This window comes from Lindgomyces ingoldianus (genome assembly GCF_010093535.1).
Source record: "Lindgomyces ingoldianus strain ATCC 200398 unplaced genomic scaffold BDR25scaffold_99, whole genome shotgun sequence".
Taxonomy (NCBI): Eukaryota; Fungi; Ascomycota; class Dothideomycetes; order Pleosporales; family Lindgomycetaceae; genus Lindgomyces; species Lindgomyces ingoldianus.
The window spans coordinates 4,272-18,194 of record NW_022985260.1 but is presented as its reverse complement, the minus strand read 5'-3'; the positions used below and the strand labels follow the sequence as shown (position 1 = coordinate 18,194).

At 35.7% G+C, this 13,923-nt stretch overlaps 2 protein-coding genes across 2 annotated transcripts; one reads left to right on the top strand and one right to left on the bottom strand.

Moving 5' to 3' along the window:
* Window positions 1-10,897: 10,897 nt before the first annotated feature.
* BDR25DRAFT_249038 (serum paraoxonase/arylesteras-like protein) lies at window positions 10,898-12,154 on the bottom strand (the record flags this gene model as incomplete). Its single annotated transcript, XM_033685996.1, has 2 exons — window positions 10,898-11,828; window positions 11,898-12,154. 2 exons carry the CDS (start codon window positions 12,152-12,154, stop codon window positions 10,898-10,900), a joined length of 1,188 nt encoding a protein of 395 aa, XP_033539357.1.
* A 26-nt stretch (window positions 12,155-12,180) lies between these two features.
* BDR25DRAFT_364001 (uncharacterized protein) lies at window positions 12,181-13,503 on the top strand (the record flags this gene model as incomplete). The annotated part of the gene is made up of 11 exons (XM_033696814.1): window positions 12,181-12,216; window positions 12,258-12,499; window positions 12,540-12,623; window positions 12,694-12,760; window positions 12,823-12,861; window positions 12,962-13,027; window positions 13,058-13,071; window positions 13,185-13,239; window positions 13,266-13,304; window positions 13,331-13,444; window positions 13,483-13,503. 11 exons carry the CDS (start codon window positions 12,181-12,183, stop codon window positions 13,501-13,503), a joined length of 777 nt encoding a protein of 258 aa, XP_033539356.1.
* Between the last annotated feature and the right edge of the window lie 420 nt (window positions 13,504-13,923).

Here is a 13,923-nt window from a genome sequence, read left to right as displayed (position 1 = left end):
AGACATAAAGCATGCATTTATGTGTTAATATATAGTTAGCTGCGCTTATAATATGTTAGCACAAGTAACTATAAAATTACTAAGTAATATATATAAGCATATACATTACTAAGTAGTGTAAAGAGATTATTATTAGGTAAAAGCTTTACATTATTATACATAAAAATTTAAAAATATAAACATTAATAATTTTAATTACTAAGACTAACTTTTTTTAAGTAACTACATAAATTTTTAATTTTTTTAAAGGTTAGCAGCACTAATAGTTGCTTAGAAGCTACTAAGTAGAGCTTTTTAGCACAACAACACTTTATATACTAGCCTCTTACGTCCTTTTTAGGGACACAAAAGCTGTCTAGGTAGATAATGCAGCGCAGAGGGCTACTATAATAAGTAGCGCAATAAGTACACAGCTTTGTGCAACTAACTCTATAGTACTTGTAGATTAGTTAAGCATAGGTAAGGCGCTTATAGTAACCTTCTGTTACAGTCTACAGTTGGACTAGCGTAACTCCACTGGCAGTGCTCTACAATCTAGCTAAGTTGGGACAGGACTCGCTTATGGACTAGTCAGAGGACGCGGACGCGGCACAACTGCCTGCGGTAATGGAGGAGTGCGTCGTCTAGTAGGAGGGCAGGCCGCAAGTCAAGGGAGCTTAAGGGAGCTCAAGGAGCTCTCCTTAGCAGGCTCCTATAAACTCCTCCTGCTCCCCTTAGCACCTCTAGCACATGTATATAGTTCCTGCATTAAACAACCTTTAAAAGGTGTTTAATGTTTAGTTTATTCTCTACATAAACTAAGTAGCATTTAGCTTTACAAAGAGCTGTAATACTATTTGTATATCTTGCGCTATATATACCTCTAATTCTGTCTAACAGGACCGTTTAACCCGGCCTCCCTACTGCCGCACACAGGGCAAACTACGATCCGGTCACCCTCCTCTCCTCCAATAGCCCATTAGCCTGTACGTAGGACTGTACACCCTACCGGTTAGCCCCTTACCACCCGTCCTACTCACCCCCTAGGAACATCATAAGACCTGAGTGCTTCTACAAAGCAAGGATTATAACACCTTCTAAGGGTTACGCAGCACTACTACTAGCTCTAGGTTAAGAGTTATTAGCCTTAGCTTACTTAAGGTTATATTCTTATTTACTAACTGCAGTGTTATAGTTAGTTGCCTATTCTAACTAGATCCTCTACTAGGCAACATTATTATCTAACATCTAGAGGGGGAAACTCTTAGGAACATTAGCTAGTGTCTTTTAATGTACCTGTATATATGTCTTATAGAATGTTAGGTAAAAAAAGATAAGTTTAGGCCCTATACCTAATATTAGCAGCTTTATTATATATTATTATATAAATATAATAACTTACTAAGCAACTAGGGCTAGGCCTGCTAGAGTAGAAGTAACACTAAGCACTAGCGCTAGCGCTAGCTCCTAGTTAGCAAGGGCAGAATTAGGGCTACATAAGCATTAATATAAGGTATACGCATAAGCAGCATAATAGACATACTTAGGGAGGGAGAGGGGCGTGCAGGGCGGGGAGGACCTCTAGTTAGGAAGCAAAGCCCTTCTCTTGTTATTGTTGTTATTATTATTATTATTATTATTACTGCTAAAGATAAGCTAGCTAGACTTATCTTTAGCTATAATGTTATTATAGTTATAAAAAAAGAGCTAGCTAGGCTTTTTTTTACTATTCTTACTTTATAGCTTAAAGGCTACTAGCTATTTAGAGTGGCTAGGCCCTAGGACTTAGGCAGGATCTGCTGCTATATGTTAGTTACATGCTTATTTAATATATACATACTCTAAAAGTAGCAGAAAACTCTAGAATATAATAAAAATAAAGCTAAAAAAATTATTAGTCCTTTACACACATAAATTATAAGCATAAATAGATGTTAAATATACTAGCTTCTAACTAAACATAATAAGAGACATAACAGATTAAGAAAAGAGTAAAACATAATAACGTACCTAACAGGTTAGCCGGCCACACAGGTCAGCTGGCCACTTTTGCTAAGCCCCTACTAAACTCTACCTATCTACATAATGCTTTAACAACAACACTAGATTAAATCTTCTAAAGAATGTTAGATACAGCTTGCTTTTTAGGCTTTTAAATAAGACTTAAAACTCTTCTTACAACACGCTGCAGCTATTTATAATGTCTCTTACATAACACTAAGTAATTAACGCGCTAGACAGCCTTTATAAGCAGAATGCTAGCCTAAATTAAGGAATCTAACTAAGCTTAAAAAAAAGTAGTTATTAAGTACATACTTAAGCTTATTACACGCAGATTTTCTCTTAGGCTTACATCTATAGCTAATATAGCTAATTCCTTGCCTGTAGAGCGTAATCTAGGCTAGGTTAGCTTAAACTAGACTAGTATGTAGGTTAAGCACTACTCTAAGTTTATAATAAAGTTTAATTATAAGTATAATTATAAAAAAGTGCTTTATAAGAATCTAAAAGTTATCTAGAGCTAGTTTTGCCTAGTAGCTAACATAAAAGCTAAGTATAGTATTTAAAATAAAGATAAGTATAACTTTAACAAGTTAAGCTTTATAATAGGCTAGATATTAACTAAAGCAGTTGTTATAGCTTTAGAGAGACAAGAACAGCTAAAGGTAATATAGTAAAGTAATAAAAAGTAAATAATAGTTATCTAAGGCATTAATATAATAAAGTAGGCTATAAAATTATAAAGCTTTAAGCAGCAAATAAAGCTGCTACATAATGTAAATTACATAAAAGAAAGCAGATTTAAGCAGAAAAAACCTTAATAGTTAAAAATAAGGCTTGTTTAACTACTCTAAAGGAGTTTAAAGCGCGTAGTAATAGGAAGAAGCTAAAAACACAGGTGCACACTAAAGAAAGTAAGCTAAGTTAAAGGTAATATAAGCAGTGTAATTAAACTAGGCATAACTTATATATGTGTAAGTAAGTAGTAGAAGTAGACTTTAAATAATATCTTATATTGTATTACTTTATATAGGGCTAAAGTGGGCTGTTTTGCGAGAGAATAGGGTGGTTTTAGTAGGGGCTTAGCAAAAGTGGCCGGCTAACCTGTGTGGCTAGCCAACCCGTTAGGTACGTTATTTAAAGTAATAAAAATTAGTATATATATAAATTTTTTTAAAAAATCTTTACTAATTATACTTACTAGCTAAGACCTAAAAAGTAAGTTTAAAATATGTATAAAAAAATAGTGCTATTATGTAAGAAGTTTAAATATAAGACTTACTATATAGATCTAAGTAAATAGTTCTTTTTACTATATTATGCTTAACTACTGTTACTATAGTAATAATATTAACAATAATAATACATTTACCTAGCAACTATAACTATTATAATTAGGCACTAACTGTGACGGTGCTGCTTGTCAAGCTCCGCTGCTAGTCACATGATCTCGCTAAGGGTTAAGCGAGCGCGCTAGCGCCTTGGCGCTGCGCAAGCTTTTCTCTCGCGAAAACCCTTCGCCTCCTTCACTCCCCATCCTAGTTTAGCTGAAATAGAGCCGACCTACTCTACCTTGCTTCCCCAGCTCCATACGGTAGTAGAGACAGTGCTTGTCATCACACTAACCTGCACTTACTATTAACATGCATAGAGAGTAACTCTATTTTTAGTACTAATCTTAACACGTAGAGGCGTAGATGCATGCTTAACTAGAGATATTATGCATTATAAGTTTTTACGCATAGACTATAGTGTTAGAAAGCCTACCTTTTACATACTCTAAACACAGTGCAGACACTGCATATATATATAAATAAAACTCTGCAGTAAGCTGCGCACATAAAATATTAGTACAGCTACCTAGTAAATTTTACTTATAACTTTATTAAGTGTAAGTAAAAGGAACTAAGAGTAAAAAGTAAAAGTAAGTAGAAACTTTTACTACTACTGCATAGGCTATAATGTAATACTACATAGTAGAAAAACATAACTTAGATGCTATAACTTTTATATATAAAAATTATTATATCTATACATTACCTGCACATGTAAATTACGTGCGCATTTAACTTCTAAATTACACTAATAGAAAGAATAAACCTTATAGCATAACTTTAATATTATTATACTTATTAAAGAACTTATAATTAACTTTTAGTAAATAAAGCTGCTTACTAATTAGCTTAAAGTTAGCTATAATATTAAAGACTAAAGCTATAACATTATTAGTAAATTTAATAGCTACTACTATCTTATTCTTAGCATTTTTATCTGTAGTATATAGAAACTTGTAATTTAATACATCTATAGACTTGTATATTACTTTTGCAGTAGTAGTTAGATTAATGTTAATACTAGAGATAGTAGCATCCTTTTAAGATAGATCTAGAGCTATTATTATACTTAATGCCCTTACTAGCAACTAAATAACAGCACTGTGCTAGACATAGTTATGCTGCTTTTAAGTATTTGCGCCCTACATTCTATAAAGCGCACGCCTAAGAGGTGTAAAAAAAAATAGTGTTAAAAGTATAGTACTTAAAAAGATTATAAATAAAAGTAGTTAAAGTGCACTTATTACTTTACTAGTTCTTTATATTATAGTTAAGGAACTTATTTATAAGGTTAACTAAAAACTAACTACCTTTCTAACTAGTTAAATTAATAAGTAAAGTAAAAGCTACAGCTATATAAGTAGCTAAGCTGCTATAGTTAGTATTAATAAAGCGCTTTAAGTATAAAAACTCTAAAGTGTAAGCACACTTTTTAGTGTAAGCATACAGTTACAAGACTTTAGAGATAGCCACCTTTAGCAGGCTAACATCTCTATATTTAATAGCCTAAGAGAGAAGCTTATACACATAGTAGTTTTAAATAAACATAAGATTAACTTAACACTTATAATCTTTTATATAATTCTTAAGATTTTATAACGTACCTAACAGGTTGGCCGGCCACACAGGTTGGCCGGCCACTTTTGCTAAGCCCCTACTAAAACCACCCTATTCTCTTGCAAAACAGCCTACTTTAGCCCTATATAAAGTAATACAACACAAGATATTATTTAGAGTCTATTTCTACTACTTACTTACATATACGCAAGTTATGCCTAGTTTAATTGCACTACCTGCATTGCCTTTAACTTAGCTTACCTTCTTTAGCGCGCACCTGCGTCTTTAGCTTCTTCCTATTACTACGCGCTCTAAACTCCTTTAGAGTAGTTAGACAAGCTTTATTCTTAACTATTAAGGTTTTTTTTACCTAAATCTACTTCCTTTTATGTAATTTATGTTGTGTGGTAGCTTTATTTGCTGCTTAAAGCTCTGTAATCTTATAGCCTACCTTATTATGTTAATGCCCTAGATAACTATTATCTACTTTTTATTACCTTACTATATTACTTTTAGCTGTTCTTGTCTCTCTAAAGCTATAATAACTGCTCTAGTTAATATCTAGCCTATTATAAAGCTTAACTTATTAAAGTTATACCTGTCTTTATTCTAGATACTGTACTTAGCTTTTATGTTAGCTACTAGGCAAAACTAGCCCTAGATAACCTCTAGATTCTTATAAAGCACTCTTTTATAATTATACTTATAATTAAACTTTATTATAAACTTAAGGCAGTGCTTAACCTACATACTAGTCTAGTTTTAGCTAACCTAGCCTAGATTGCGCTCTACAGGTAAGGAATTAGCTATATTAGCTACAGCTGTAAGCCTAGAGGGAAATCTGCGTGTTATAAGCTTAAGTATGTACTTAATAACTACCTTTCTTTTAAGCTTAGTTAGATTCCTTAATTTAGGCTAGCATTCTGCTTATAAAGGCTGTCTAGCGCGTTAATTACTTAGTGTTGTGTAAGAGACATTATAGATAGCTGCAGCGCGTTGCAAGGAGAGTTTTAAGTCTTATTTAAGAGCCTAAAGAGTAAGCTATATCTAACGTTCTTTAGAAGATTTAATCTAGTGTTGTTGTTAAGGCATTATGTAGATAGGTAGAGTTTAGTGGGGGCTTAGCAAAAGTGGCCGGCAAACCTGTTAGGTACGTTAGTAAATCTACTATTTTTTTTAACTAAACTAGTAAACACTTTTACTGTTAAGTTATTTACTACTTCTATTATTACACTTAGTAGAGATTACTAGTTTAACCCCAAGCTATGCTGTTAATAAGTAATTAGATAGTAATAAAACTTAGTAATAATCTAAGCCTTATAGTTATTCTACATAAATATTTTTTTATAAGTGTATATAAAGAACTTTAGTGTAACAAACTTTTAGGCTATTTTGCTAGCAAAATATCTTAGTGTAGTAGAGTAAACTTAGTTACTTACTGCTAGCTTATCTTTAAAGTATAATTTAAGTATAGCTTTAATGCTATGCATTTAGGTGTAGAATAATCTAGGCAGAGGTACTACATAGCTTAGCTTGTTATATGCAGTTATATTCTCTACAGCGCTAAGTTTAGTTGTCAGATTGAAGCACTGTTTCTAGGCTTCCTGAGATGAATGATGGGTTTGGATATGATGTATGGGATGATTGATTGATTGTATTTATTGTGTTGATTTATCGATTCTTTTTCTGCTCTACTCGTGTTGCTCGGCTTTTTGTTCTGCCGATCCGAGTCCCTCGCGCACTAGCCCTATGCGCGACCAGCTTGCAACATGCTGCAATTTGCTGCAAAATGCTGTAACATGCTGCAATTTGCTGCAATTTGCTGCAACATGCTGCAAAATGCTGCAAAATGCAGCAATTTGCAGCAACATACTGTTCGAGCTTATTGCTCGTACTATGTAGCAGCTTTCGTCAAACGTTCCTCCTGTCTTGACAGTAGGTGCGCATATCTGACATTAGTAGACTACATCTAATTTAGCATCTTATTATTGCTAGTAACTAGAAACACTAGCTTATCTTTTATAAACAGCTTATTAGTAAGACTTATTTATTGTAAAGATGGGATGGTAAGTAGCACGGATAGCACTGAGAGCAAGCTTTCGGAGAAAGATAGGAGTGTATTGTAAGAGAGACGAATCGCTGCCAAGCTTCGCTTGTCAGGGTTCATGCTTATATACGAAGCACAGGTCATACAACCTCCAAACAGGTCAGGTGAGGCCATACTGGCCTGTTCTGGGACATCCGGCCTTACATTTATAACTAAAAAAAGTCCTAGAGTATCTTAATATTATTTACTACTATACTTTTATTTAGCTAGATAGGCATTATTAAAGTTAGCTTCTAGTTTCCTAGAGGTAGTATAAGTAAGTAGTTAATTTTTAGCATTTTTAAGCGCTTTTTAAGCTCTTAACTAATAGTAATAAACTTATTAATAACAGCGCTATAAGCTTTACATAGAATGCTAATAGTTTACATAGTATAAAAGGCCTTTATAATATTGCTATGCTTAGAAGAAGGGTCTATTTTGTCTATATTTAGTAGGATTGTGCTGTTAAAGTCTAACTAACGCAGATAGCAACACCCCTACTTAGTTATAATACTATAGAATCTATATATTAGCCTAGTAGTAATTAAAAAGGTTGTACCCTTTTTTATATAGCTTTACTTGCTAACGCTAAGGTGTATATTGCAGTTATTATATACTAAAGCGCACAGCGCTAAAAACTAGTAATAGTAAATAACTTCTTACGCAGTAGCTTTAAGCACACTAATTAAGCGCTGTGTAGAGTTATATAACTCTGTTAACTCTAAGGACTGTGTTACTTTAAAAATGTGTTATTTTACGCCTGCAAAGTAAAGAAGGAGAAATAGTAAAGATAAAAAGCAGTTTAACAGCTTAAAATGCTATAAAAAGCAGATGTTTAAGATAATAAATATAATCTATAACGTACTTTACAGGCGAGTTGCTTACACACCTAAGTTGCTTACTTTTACTAAGACCCTACTAAACTACCCTTTCTATACTAATGTATTCCCTATAACACTACTTAGATGTGCTAAAAGAATGTTAGATACAGCTTACACTCTAAGCTTTTAAATAAGACATAAAACTCTTAAAAAAATGTGCTATAGCTATGTATAAAGTTTTATAAAAAAATAATAAATAACTATAGCACTAAATAACCTTTATAAGCTAATTTTACAGCTAAATTATAAAGGCTAAGTAATAAAAAAAAGCAGGTAATTATTAAGACTATACTTAAGCTATATGCATAAGGAATTTCCCTTTAGATAGCATTTATAGCTAATATAGCTAATTCTTTACGCGCTAAGCATAATCTAGGCTATGTTTATATAAACTAGCCTAGTATGTTTGTAAAGTGTTATTTAGAGCTTAAAGTAAAGTTTTAAGCATAAGTATAGTTAAAAGATATTTAGCTAATTATAAACTCTATCTTACTAAAGTTATATGTAGTATTATTCTAGATGCTATACTTAGCTTTAATATTCTTTATAAGGCTAAACTTACTCTAAATTACTCTAGAACTCTTATAAAAAGCTTTTTTATAGTTATACTTACACTTAAATATTACTTTAGGCTCTAAATAATGCTTTATAAATGTACTAAGCTAGTTTATGTAAACATAGCCTAAATTATGCTTAGCGCACAAAGAATTAGCTATATTAGCTATAAATGCTATCTAAGGGGAAATTCTTTGTGTATATAGCTTAAGTATAGTCTTAATAATTACCTACTTCTTTTTATTACCTAGCCTCTGTAATTTAGCTGTAAAATTAGCTTATAAAGGTTATCTAGCGCTATAGTTATTTATTATTTTTTATAAAACTTTATATATAGCTATAGCACATTTCTTTAAGAGTTTTATGTCTTGTTTAAAAGCTTAGAGTGTAAGCTATATCTAACATTCTTTTAGCACGTCTAAGTAGTGTTGTAGGGAATGCATTAGTGTAAAAAGGGTAGTTTAGTAGGGTCTTAGCAAAAGTAAGCAACTTAGGTGTGTAAGCAACTTACCTGTAAAGTACGTTAAATAGTTTTTATTATTAAGTGTTTTTATACTTAACTAGCATAACTAGAACAGGAGATTAAACAGGGTGCTAGCATACTAACAAATAAGCGCTGTAACATTAGACTAAGTACACTAAATAAAGGCACCTAATACTTATTAAAAGTATTATCTAAATAACATTATTTTTAACTATAACACATTAAGCTTAGCCTTAAGCTTTGCAATATAGTTCTAGATAGCAGCCTTAGGTGTTACAATAGACTATAAATGTAGCTTTATAGCACTGTTTCTGTCTACCTTTTTAAGCAGTATAGCTTAATATTATAAGGCTTAGAAGGCAAGCCTAATAAACTTAAGAAACAAGCTTTTTTTTTTAGCTATTATTATAGCAAACTCTCTTAACTATAGTTATATATAAGGCAAATTACTTTTACTTTTTTACTATAAAGTCTAGCTTTAGTAGATCTTACTGTGTAAGTGTAAACTTTAATAATTTTAAACCTTTAGGCTGTTTAACACTGCGTACTAGCAGCCTTAGTGTAGTAGTAGTAGTAATAGGTAATGTGTACTACTCTATTTTATAAAGCTCTATTTTATAGAAGAAATCTACGTTTAATAGCAGCAAAAAACGCATATTAGTATATAATGTTAAAGTAACATTAGCTATATATAGTTAGCAAAAAGACTATGCAGCTTAAGTATAATTAAGAATATAACAGCTACTTACACATATAAAATATAAGCGCAGCTAAGAAAGGCTTTTAACTAGGCCTTTTATAACACACTTTATAAAGTAAACTAAATATAATACAGCATAAAGTAAAAAAATATGCTAAAGAGATATTTAGCTAAAGTGTAATTATAAATATAATAACTACCTACGCATATAAAACATAAGCGCAGGTAAGGGAGACTTTTAGCTAAGCCCTCTAATGTTACTAAAATAAATTAAAATACTATAACTAGCTATATATATAATTTATAAGCGCAGAAAGCTAATAAATTTATAAAAAGTTTATTATACTTTATATATATGTAAAAATTAAGGTAACGCGCGCAGCTATATTATTATCCTTATATAGTTAAGTTGCTAGGGGTGTAAGAGAATATATCGCACAAACACTAGGCCCCTAAGGTAATTAATTAAACATAGGGTTATCTCTGCAACTTATAGTGCAATTTTGCTAAAAAGTATACTAATTAACATAAAATTAAATAAATTAATTTATTCTTGCGCTAAGCTAGGCAATAGAAGTAATAGAGAGATAGTAGGTCACGTTAAAGTTAGAAGAAGGTAGATTTTCCCATACAAATCTAGGCCCCTAAGCTACCAAAAATTACACGGGCGACTAGACCCTCCTGCGGAGGACCCCTCACGACACGTGATCCGGGCACGTGACCCGTGACTCGGGCCAAGACAGGGGGGTTGGTTATTACTAGACTAGATGCGTTGCAGCTGGAAGGTTGAGAGTGTGTCGGTCTCGCAAGGTGCGGAGGCTCTCGCTCCGACTGCCAATCAGGAAGCTGTCGCTCGCTATCGATAAGCTCAACCGAATCCCATCCCATCAACCCGAGGGTCCGTGCGGCCCTACTTTGCCGTGTTACTTGCATATTTAGCAAAACTTTCCCATCTTCCTATCATTTCGGATCCATGGTGGAATGATCTGCGCGGCGATACCTTCCCCTCAATGTCTTCCGAGTGACAGACTCGTGATATCCGACTACTCTAAGACTCTCCAACTGCCAGCATCCGAAGGGCTTGGAATTCGTTGTGGTTCATCGGATAAAATCAACAGACTGAGCTAGCATGTTCCTGTTCGAATAGACTAAAGATAGTCTGCCCTTACCTAGAGCTTCCTGGAGCGTGTATCAAGAGCGTCCCTGATAATGCAAAATGGGGAATATATCGAAATTCGCGGAATGGTGGATGAAGTTGTATTATGTCTAGATTTGCCAGCATATTCTTCTGCCCTAGTTAATTCCATCGCCCTTCATTCCTTATGACTTCTGCTCGCACATTACGATATATGGATTGTATACGCCCCCAAGATACAGCCTTTTCTGCCTTGCGTCATACCTCACCACGGAGGCCCCGTTAATAGCCTTCCTATCCCTATCCTCCAATATTTTTGTGGTCACATACCTAATTGGCCATCTCTCCTCGAACTTCTCAATCTTGAATATCGAGCTACTACTTGATCGACCTGTGGGATCATATTTACTTCTTCCGACGGCCCAAAAGTCACCCTTCGAATCAACCGTTAGATGTTCAATCGGCATGCCCATCTTGATCACATGAACTTGTTTATATTGGCCACCTTCCTGTAACTCAAAGACGCGGATCTTTCCATCAATGACTGAGGGTACGTAAATGCGGTCGTCATTCCCTCTAACCAGGCCTCCCGGAATGGGGATCTTTTTGGGGGTTGTGACATAGGTATCCCACCAGTCGTCATGGTATGTGAGACTCCCACCACCGAGCAGAGGATCGAGTTTCTTGCGTAGCCCCACTCTCCTTGATCGATCATTGCTGACGACAAAATTGTTGGCGCCGGTGAACGCAATTTTGTTCGGTGAGTGTAGGGAGGGATTCCAGCCAGTTCCAACATGTCTCATCTTCTTCTCTCGCTTTCGGTACTCATAGACCTCGATTGTAGTATTAGCGCCAAATTGTCGGGCATCGAGAAGATTCCCTTTTGCGTCGTACGGTGGGCGCTGGTTCAAAAGCCAGAAACGTAAAGTATAATCATCCACCACCTCAACGTCGAAACTAGCAAGGTCCAAATGGCCATCGCCGGGCGCATTACCGTACCGAGTGGGTTCGATTTTATGCATTCGGAAGAGGCCGTCTTTCCGCGGCTCGTCGACGTAGATTGCCATGAGATTAGAACCTCCTGGCCTTCGACCCGAGGTGTTAAATCGTGAGAGGCTTCGAAGAGGCGCATTAGCGATTGATCATCAATATTACCCTCGTGAGCTGCATCCTTGGGCTGCTTACCTTGGATTCCATTCGTTCCGTGAATCCATACCAGCACAAGCGGCATACAAAACTCGGTCCTTCTCGTCGAACCACACATCTCCGCATGCCCCCAGCTGCTTATGTTGAAGGGGGAGGCATTTGTAAGGGAAATTCTCAATAGGCTCAATGCGTCGCCCGAAACCGAGGGTTACGAATAGTACATCCTTGAGCCACCATTGGTACAACATCGAGAGGAACACCGCTCCAATCGCCGAGTAAGTTCGGAGAGTGGGCATGGCGGCGCCCCTACCAGAACGCTTAAATGACGTTTCGGATCGGTGGGATATGGTGTTCACGGGTGATGGAGTTTTGAAGTGCAGCAGGCGGTGAATGTGTAAGGTCAACCCACGGCCTAACCAAGATACTTTTATGAGAAACCCTTTAGACGAACGATGCCCCCAATTCCCAAGAAGTCAGATCAAGCTCCGAGTGTGGGGCATGCGGTGGGTCTCAATGCTGTCGGATTGGCCACTTGCATATCCAATTTCATGCTCTAAAGTCATTATCACAAGAAGACACGTGGAAGAAGCTAAGACATTTGATTATCATGGATTTAGCGCTTGGTCAATCAATTTTGATGCGTTCGGCTAAATGCTACGTGATGGGAAATGCGCCGATCAGGATTCTAGGAACCATGATTCTAGCTCAAACTCTAAAGCCTGTGACCGATGGATTAGGCTCAAACTATGGAAATTCTGGTACTAAGTAAATTGACGCCCTCCATTTTGTCTTCGAATCATATGGCTCAAGAAATCATCTAATAACTTACTTACAGAATCCTCAACAAGAAGGTCCAAGTCGACTCACGCGTTATCTCGCCTTTCGATCCTGCACCAACCTCAGTCGACTAGGTTAAAGCTCGCTGTAGTAGTAATAGGCTTTGGGGCATAATCCATAGTGGTAGGAGTGGGTGTATCTACAGAACACCAACGATCAGCACCGGGTGACCCCGAGTAACTATATGCTTTATAATATGCCCTTTCAATTTAAATCTCGATATAGAGCATTCATCTATAAAGAAGCACAGATATAATCAACGTTAGATCGCTCTATTCACACCCTCTCATAATTATTGTAGAAGTTTGGCCATCTGTGTATCATATATTCAAGTGTCCGCCGGGGGGATATTGTCATCCTAGTCAGAGGGTGCAGGGTCCGGATTTAGATAGATTATCAGCGAGGGATATCCTAGGTTAAAATATACGCGCTACAGTCTTTATTAAATCTGCATAAGGCTTGCGAGTTAGCAGCACAACAGGCGGCAAGAGTGCCTAAGCTGCTAACAGTGTCACTGACGCAAGAGTGTGAATACACTACGAAAGTTTGTAAGCGCGCTCAGTGAAACAGACAGTACTGAGAGTCTTAAAATCCATCTACCAATATGAAGTGACTAATAATCTTGCCATCGGCAGGTTTCACCGGTTTACGGAGCTTGGTTGCTGGTGCGATTTCAGGCTCGGGTACTTATTATCCTGTTTGCAGTAACTGAGCTCTCCAAGCATTGCTTCTCGTCGATAGGTCCAGCCGTATTAAGTGTTGTTACAGATATGCGCGTTTGAGTCAGGATCCAGTATTCAGCAATTAATGAGGCTTAGTACATCGACAGAAGTGCCGAGGACCTGCTGCAAAGTATTTAACTGCAGAGTTAAGCTAGGAAACTCGCTATTATTAAAATTAAGAGGTGGTAGAGTGCTTTGCTGTCTTTGCTGCTTCTCTTACTGCTGCTTGCCTCTCTCTAGAGCAGCCTACACTTTTAAGATAATATTAGGGTCTTTGTAGGCCTAATTAACTTTCTGCTAAGTAGAATAGTCTAGCTTCTATCCTTTATACAAGCAGCAGAGTTTAAATACTTACATTTGCGAAACTAATAAGTGCTGCTGCAGATGTAGAGACGTTTTGCACTAGTTTTAAACCTAGATTAATTCTAGTGTAATCCTGCAATGCCTATAGTAGCAAATAACCCTATAGAAGCAACTATAGAATTTGTAGTGCAGTGCTAGATGCA